Raw genomic sequence first — 8,409 nt, 5'->3', positions numbered from 1 at the left:
GCAGAGTACATCATGAGAAACACTGGACTGGAAGAAGCACAAGCTGGAATCAAGATTGCCAGGAGAAATATTAATAACCTCAGATATGCAGATGACACCACCCTTATGGCAGAAAGTGAAGAGTAACTAAAAAGCCTCTTGATGAAAGTGAAAGAGGAAAGTGAAAAAGTTGGCTTAAAGCTCAACATTCAGAAAACGAAGATCATGGCATCTGGTCCCATCACTTCATGGCAAATAGATGGGGAAACAGTGGAACAGTGTCAGACTATTTTTTTGGGCTCCAAAATCACTGCAGATGGTGATTGCAGCCGTGAGAGTAAAAGATGCTTACTCCTTGGAAGGAAAGTTATGACCAACCTAGATAGCATATTGAAAAGCAGAGACATTACTTTGCCAACAAAGGTTCGTCTAGTCAAGGCTATGGTTTTTCCTGTGGTCATGTATGGATGTGAGAGTTGGACTGTGAAGAAAGCTGAGCGCTGAAGAATTGATGCTTTTGAACTGTGGTGTTGAAGACTCTTGTGAGTCCCTTGGACTGCAAGGAGATCCAACCAGTCCATCCTAAAGGAGCTCAGTCCTGGGTGTTCATTGGAAGGACTGATGCTGAAGCTGAAACTCCAATACTCTGGCCACCTCATGTGAAGAGTTGACTCATTGGAAAAGCCCCTGATGCTGGGAGGGATTGGGGGCAGGAGAAGGGGATGACAGAGGATGAGATGGCTGGATGGCATCACCGACTTGATGGACGTGAGTTTGAGTGAACTCCGGGAGTTGGTGATGGACAGGGAGGCCTGGCGTGCTGTGATTCATGGGGTTGCAGAGAGTCGGACATGACTGAGCGACTGAACTGAACTGAACCCTTCTTTCCGCAGCCTGTACTTCTAGTTTTTGTTTAGCCTAACTGTAGGTTTCATATTTCTGCTTAATTTTTCTTTCATTCATATGAAAAGCTTTCTTCTTGTCCCTTTCTTCATGAGGCAGGAAATGGCCAGAACACCTGGTAATGAAAAACTGTAGACAAACATCTAACAGCCAGCGGACCAGGGCAAGTGTCAAGAATGGACTCTCATGGAACTCCAAACATTTGGTTCATGTTCTGATGCAGTACAAGCTTCTGGCTCTGTCTTCAAACTGCAAGTTAAACAAGGAAATAAAGGTGGGGCCATGGCAGCAATTGTTTTTTGGATTAATTCTATTTTTTCCTGAATTGTCTGTTTGATGATTAGAACTGTTTGCCCATTCTCTTCAGACATTTCTAGATGATTACAAGTTCATGTTCCTCCAACAGCAAGACAGGGAGGACCCTTGAATCCCTGAAAGCCTTTCAGGCAAATGGAAGGAAAAAATTCTCACACACTTAGAAGAGATGCAGCACAGAAGTCAACCTCAAGGAGCCAAGCAGCATTGCCAGATCCAGCTTCCAGCTGAATGGAGGCCAAGGCTGTGAACTCATGAAAAAAGCCATCTGTCCAGTTCTGGGCTCTCCTCTGAATGCTGTTCTTCCCCAAAGAGCAAGGACTGCTGACACCAGTCTTTGTGAAGCTGGGATAAGCAGACTGCTCCTGTATCATTCCTACATCCTTGAGCATCTTCCCATCTGGGCCCTATTGATGGACAGGGGCTCCCTATTATAGGGTGACTGTTGGAGCCAGACTGCCTGGATTTGGATTCTGGCTCCATCGTGAACTAAGGCCATGGCTTTGTGAAAGGTAACTTCTATAAAATAACAGTATCTTATGTCAGGGTCCTGATGGAAAAAGTTAGTATAGATCACCTAGAAGAGTGCTGAGTGGGAATGTTGCATTGTTAGTGTAGACACTGTTTCTTTCATGTTCCTGGGCTTGCAATCAGTCTTGTGTCTCTTTTTGACCATGCTCTATGGCATGTGGAATGTTAGTTCCATGACTAGGGATCTAACCCTCGCCTCCTCTAGTGGAAGCGTAGTCTCAACCACCAGACTGCCAGGAGTTTTTTCTTTTAATATTCTTTTATTGATTGATGGCTGCACTGGGTCTTTGTTGCTGCACATGAGCTTTCTCTAGTTGTGGCAAGTGGAGGCTCCTTTCTAGTTGTGATGTGATGCACAGGATTCTCTTGTTGTGGAGCACAGGCTCTAGGTGAGAGGGCTTCAGCAGTTATGGTGCAGGGGTTCAGTAGGTGAAGATCAAGGACTCAGTAGTTTTGGCACATGGGCATAGTTGCCCTGCAGCATGTTGGATCTTCCTAGACCAGGGGTCAAACCGGTGTCCCCTGTATTGGCAGGATTCTTAACACTGGATCATGAGGGAAGCCCCTTGGAATCAATTTTAATACAGGTCTAAGTCCTGCTTGTTTGCTTCTATCAGGAGAGACAAATGAGGACTGAGGGAGTTAACCGTCAGTACATAGATAGGTAAGGACTTCTGACAGTAAGTGTTAAGCTTGTGGACAACACTAGAAAACAACTATTGTGGTGCACAGTGGTCTCAAATTTCTGACTGGGAAGCTGAAGCAGTCTCCTCCTGCACATACTTACTTGCACATGCTAAACCTTACTAAGCATATCACAGAGAACTCGGCTAAGGGCAGGTTAGAGCTGTCAGGGTAATTCTTGCTTCTGGCCTTGTTTTGCACCGAAGTAAATTAACAGCCAGGAGCAAATAGGGGACAAGGCAGTAGGGGCAGAGCACAGAGGGAGACAGAGCTCACAGTGAGGCAGGCAGCAGCAGTTCTAACCATCAACACTTTATTTTTCCAGTCAACACCTGCACAGATGTTACTGTCCATTTCCTGACCCTAGTAGGGGGTCCCACCACACTTGGACCATGGCCCAGAGAAACAGATCTTCTTACTCCTCCCTAAGATAAGAAAGCCCCTCACCCCACAAGACAGAGGCCCTGCTCACTACCACAGCGCTGGCGTATGTGCTGTGGGATCCCTGCTCTCATCCTGTATAGGGAAAGGCCAGGATGAACGAGGGCAAGGGTGCAGTGGAGGTTCCACGGGCTACAGTGACTTAAGTGCATTAACTACTGACCCGACCCACCACCCCAGGTTTCATCTGTACCTCCCAGACGGGAGCCTCCCTAAAGCTTAGCTGGGGCCAGCTGGGGAGGAAGAGCTGGTAAAGAGTGGGGATTGAGCTGCTAAGGACAGGACACAGCAGGGAAGTAAAGCGGAGAGGGGCTGGGATAGGAAAGAAAAATGATAAAGTGCCTGAACTAAACAACCGAGTGGGACACGAGGACAGAGCAGCACAGGTCCCTGAGGAAAGGAGGAAAAAGAAAAGGACAGACCGTCAGGGCTTGGGGCATTGTGGAATGAGACTAGAGATGAGGCGGGGAGGCAAGTGGGAAGGACTCCCCTAGCCCTGTTCATAACCACTAAACCCAAATGTAAAATTATTTACAAACTTAAAACAAATCCCAGGTACTGTCCCAGGCCTGGGACGGCAGGCAGGCAGGCAGGCAGGCAGGTGGAGGGTGGACTGGCTCCATCTGATAGCCAGCTTCCCCACATATTGCTCCTCCCCAGGATAGCAGGGAAAGGAGCCAACAGTGACATCCTTAGCCAGGAGGCCCTACTGTGCCTGCAACTCCTTCCCCCAGGCTTATGGCTCTGCCATGGCCTGAGCCTCCTGGTCTGACTGTACCAGGGACGGGGTGTCGGGCCCTAGGGGTGGAGGGGGTGGAGCATCAGGGGGCTCTGGGCATGTCTCTGGACCCAACCCCAGCTCTGCATTTAGCTGCTCCAGCTCCCCCTGATCGAGCAACTCGAAGTCCTCAGTGGTGAGTGCCTCTTCTTCCTCAGGGGCAGGCAGGGGCTGGGGTGAGTCCTGGGGCAGAGATGGGAGTACGGAGGGGGAGGGGACTGGGTCACTTTCGGCAAGGCCAAGTAGGGGCAACAGGGTGCTGGGAGGAGTGGTGAGGTCACCACTCACTGCTTCCGGGCTCAGTGTCTCCACTGGTCCTCCAGGGGAGAGCATCACTCCATCTGTGGGAGACCCTGCCCCATTGAAGTGCGTGTTCACAAAGTGAAGGGGGGATGAGAGCTGAAGCAAGGCTTCCTTGGATGCCGCATCTTCTTCCTCCTCCAAGTCCAGGTCCTGTCGTGAGAGGGCCTGAGGGGGGCCCAGCAGATCTTCGGGAGGGGCCAGGTCTGTCTCCTCTCCCTCCCCTAGCTCCCGACTCAGGGCCTCCTCTGGTTCACTTGGCAGGCTCTGTTGGTCCAAATCTGTGCAGAAAACAAAGGGCCAGGAATGGGCCTGCTGTTCTGAGTAGCCGCAACGGGCCACTCAGTTCAAGGATGAGAACTCAGGACATAGGATACTAGGCCAGGCCTTGGGTGTTAAGGTCTTTCAGGAACTTGGTGTACAACTAGGGGATGAGCTCCCCAAAGAAAACATTTATGAGGGCAACCACCAGAGAGCACAGCCAGCATCCCGACAGGGAACAGGAAGATTAGGAGGGACACAGGACTTCCCATACCCTCCGACACGTCAGTTAGTTGTGGAGTGGTTGCCCGGGAGACAGAGAAGCCACCGCTTTCCAAAATAGAAGCCTCCTCATCTGACAGCTCTGAGTCTGTAATGGCCAAGGCCAGTGCTGTTTTCTTCACATCCACCTGCAAGGGAACCACGATGAACGCAACAGACAAAGGGGTGAGAGAGCCCATTTCCAGGAGCATCCCTGCCCTGCCACTGACTCCCATCCCCTTGAAAGGTGGCTGCTCTAAAGCAGATTCTCCCCCAGCCTTCTACTCGACAGCCCATCGCCCCTGGACCCCTGGACCTCACCACCGGGGAGAAGCCAGCCAGTTCTGCCTCGCTCTCACTCTCTGTCTCCGCCAGTGGCTCATCACCTCCGGGTGGTGCATTCTTCCCCTGCCGCTCTGGAGAACAACAGCAGGGCAGTGACCAAGCAGGAACGGAGGTGGGGGACAAACATAGCCACAGTTCTGGAGAGTATCTAAATCCCAGGGTATTTCACAAGCCTCAAACCAAGGTCCTCCCTGCCTTTCCCTCCTGGGTCATGGGATCCCCTTACTCCTCTTGTCGTGTTTGTGATGCAGGGCATCAGCTTCTGCCTTCATGCTGTAGTCCAGCTGCATGAGGAGTGGCTCCAGGCGCGTGTACATCCTCTGGATCAGTTCATGATACACCACCAGGGGCCATAGCAGGATACTCAGCACTGAGGGTCAGAGAGTCAACTCAGAGCTCCCTATGCCTATTACCTAAGAGCCCTCATTCAACTGATGCCTAAACAGGAAAGGCTGAAGGAGACCAAGCCCCTTCCTGAGGCTGTGCCAACTTCTTCCCACATCCACTGCCCTCCTTCCACTAATCCCACAGCATCCGCCTGAAGATCTCTGTAAATGGGTAAATGGGCAAAGAGAGTGCAACAACCCCCCTTGGGTCAGTCCAAGAAAAGAGGACAAAGAAAGAGCTCTGGAAAGGGCAGGGGCCAGATGCTACTCACAGACAATGTAGGAAATCATAATCCCTGGCACATAGTGTCCCAGCACAGCCAGCACAGCACAGCCAGAGCAGACGCGAGCACAGAACTGCAGAGAAGAGCACAGGGTCTAAGAACAGGGGACTGAGGTATGCGTTCCACTTATCTGGGGAAAGAATTATCATTGCTCCACTGGTGGAAGGAAGGGTATGTCCTCTAAGAACGCAGTGATCCAGTTTAGTCAAGAAGATTCCCAGGATCACTGATTTAGGAAGTTTGCAACTGACATAGCCAAACACCTATAATTCAAACTTGGTCTCTCTTGGCAAGAAATAGTGTCAGGACACCAAAAGCTTACTCTGCCTCTTGTATCAGGCTACTGGCAGTAAGTTTTGCCTCAAGAAGGCCCCAGGCCATATCCTTCGTCTCCATTCAAGGAGTGCGAGTCACTCCTTCCCCATCCCCACCTCCATTTCTCCACAGGGTAGAGCACTGTTGTGTGATGAGGGGGAGGTTACCTGAGCTGGATTCTGCCTCTTGTACTGCAGCAGCTCCTGCAGATGAATCTGGAAGGTGAGCCAGCTCTCAGCCAGGTATCTGCACAACTCGGGCACACTGAGCAGGTGCGGCCGGGCTCCTGACCCCGCACCCTCACTGGGGAGACATGATATGACCCCTGGAGGCCTCAGACACCAGCTTCCTAGGCACTCAAATCCCTCTGAGAATGCCCATGAGCTCTGTAGTCTAAGAAAGTGGACAACCCTGCCTCCCAAAGGGAGGCTGTCTGGCTCCTGGGAAATAAAGCCCGGGGCTCCCAACCCTTTGCCCTGAAAACAGCAGGCACACAAACACCTACACAAGAACCCGGGAGCAAACTTGCTACAGTGCATTCACTATCCTGGGGGCTGTGCTTGCAGGAACTCCAAATTGCTCTGCACCATGGCGGTGACACTGGCACCAAAGCAAGACAGGGTTTGGACATTTGTCTGTTCTTCAAGGGGTGGTCTGCACTCACCTGTCAGAGTGTGGCTCCTCTGGGGATGATGCTATAGAGAGGGAAGAGAGACAAGTTACTCAGAGGCAGAGCTCTGGGAAACACTCCCCAAGCCAGAAACAGTTGCCCTTCCTCTGCAGTCCCAAAGTGCTTTCTCCAAATGCCATTTGCAGGAAGTATTACGTTGTTACGCTGTTTGCATGTCTCCTTCCTCAGGCTTTACCCTTTTCAACAATAGAAACCCCATCTTATTCACATTCACATGTACATACACCCCAAACAGCTCACACACAACCTGGCACCCAGTTCTCTAAACTGTCTATTAAGTAAACATGTGGACAAGAAAACCCTGGTAAGAATAGTGAAGCCCTACCATAAGCATATGAAGTGTATTCACAAATTCAAGAATATCCTCCTCCTTATGAAACTGGAGATAGAGTGACTTTTATAAGGTCACATACAGGGTAAACGGGAAGCAGGCAATGGAACCCAGGCAATCTGGAAGCGGAGTCTACAATCTTTACTACTACTACTACATACAATAAAGAATGAAGTCAGGAGGAGAAGAGGACGGCAGAGGATGGGATGGTTAGATAGCACCACCACTCAATGTATAAGAATCAGACACGATTTAGCGACTGAACAACCACACAATAACATGAATTTTGAGAAAGGGGAAATTTATTTCCCATCTGGGGAAGTAAGCAGTCATGCTTTGGGAGGCAGGTGGCCTGCGGTTCATGCGTCTCACCATTCAACCCAAGCCGGGTGGGTCAGGCACAAAACAAGTGCTCACTGGGGCTTGCTGAATGAATCAAGTCACACTCACCAGAGATGTCAGGGAGGAAGCGAGGCTGCCACAAATCCAGCAGAAAATAGGCCAAAAGTGAGATGCTGAGTAGGAAGAAGGGCCGTAGGGAGGACGAAGACAGCAACCTTAGGGAGAAACAGGCACTCAGCGGTGAGTGAGTGAGAGAGGCCCCTACACCCATCGCGAAAGGCCCACTGATGGGGGGAATGGGAACCTCCAGGCCGAATTCGACACCCGAAGACAGAGGAAAGGGGCAACCCAGGCTGACAACGATCTTTAAACCCCAGGAGGTGGACCAGCCCTCCAGGACAAGCGTCTTCCCCAGAAAGGGGAATGGTACTCTGCGCTCGCCCGCCCCCGTTCTCCCGCGCTGCCCGGCCCCGCCCCCTCCTCCCTGGCCGTTACCAGAAGAGGCCGTTGAGCGCGGCCGCCGTGACTAGGCTGTGCAGCGGCTTCTCCCACACCAGCAGCCGCTGCGCTGCGGCCAACACCGCCTCCCAGCCGCGGAGCCGCAGCCACAGCGTCGTGGCGAGGCGTCCTACCGCCTCGGCCGTGGCCGCCTCCTCCTCCGCCTCGCCGGTGGCCTCACCCATGCCCAGGCCCAGGCCCAGGGTCAGGCCCAGCCCCGGGCCCCCACCAGTGCCGGTGTTGCCACCAACACCGCCACTCGCCATAGCCCCGCCGCAGCCGCCGCCCGAGCCCGCGAGGAGCCAGGGCTGCGCGGCCGCCGCCTGGGGCGCGTCAGGCGGAAGGGGGCGCACACCGCGGAGAGGGCCGCCCAGGCCGCGGACGGGCGTCACGTGACGGCGGAGCGACGAGCCCGGCACGTGATGTGCCCTAACCGCCGGGATAGGGTGACCGGCGCCTGCGCGCAGGGGGTTGCCGGTGACCCTGCTCCTACGCAGGTGTGTGTTTTGGCGGCGCTGGGCGGTGTCTCCCTCTTCCTAGAGGGGCTGTAGCTCCGCTTTTGCCCACCCCAGCCAATTTTCTTCCCACTGTGTGGGCAGGGCGGCTAGGGAGGCCGGTCCTGACCTGGATTGCTGGTGTGAGGCGGCCCCAAGTGGCAGGAAGTCAGCTTCCAGATGACCCCGTGGGATCTTTCTGCTCTGGTTAGGGCGGCGGCCGTCCCTTTACTCAACCCTCGCCGTACTGGTCCTCCCAGTTCCTTCCCC

The 8,409-nt window shown here is 52.9% G+C and overlaps 1 protein-coding gene across 2 annotated transcripts; it reads right to left on the bottom strand.

The window, feature by feature from the left end:
- Positions 1-2,452: 2,452 nt before the first annotated feature.
- On the bottom strand, positions 2,453-8,359 carry RETREG2 (reticulophagy regulator family member 2). 2 transcript variants are annotated; one of them, NM_001205608.2, is given in 9 exon segments: positions 2,453-4,212; positions 4,467-4,602; positions 4,775-4,869; positions 5,025-5,168; positions 5,457-5,541; positions 5,951-6,086; positions 6,448-6,478; positions 7,256-7,362; positions 7,643-7,978. In NM_001205608.2, coding segments are annotated over 9 exon segments (1,626 nt in total). In that variant the 5' UTR covers positions 7,912-7,978; the 3' UTR covers positions 2,453-3,589.
- Positions 8,360-8,409: the final 50 nt, after the last annotated feature.

Source organism: Bos taurus, chromosome 2 (genome assembly GCF_002263795.3).
Source record: "Bos taurus isolate L1 Dominette 01449 registration number 42190680 breed Hereford chromosome 2, ARS-UCD2.0, whole genome shotgun sequence".
NCBI classification, from domain to species: Eukaryota; Metazoa; Chordata; class Mammalia; order Artiodactyla; family Bovidae; genus Bos; species Bos taurus.
This window is presented reverse-complemented; position numbering and strand designations above follow the sequence as displayed.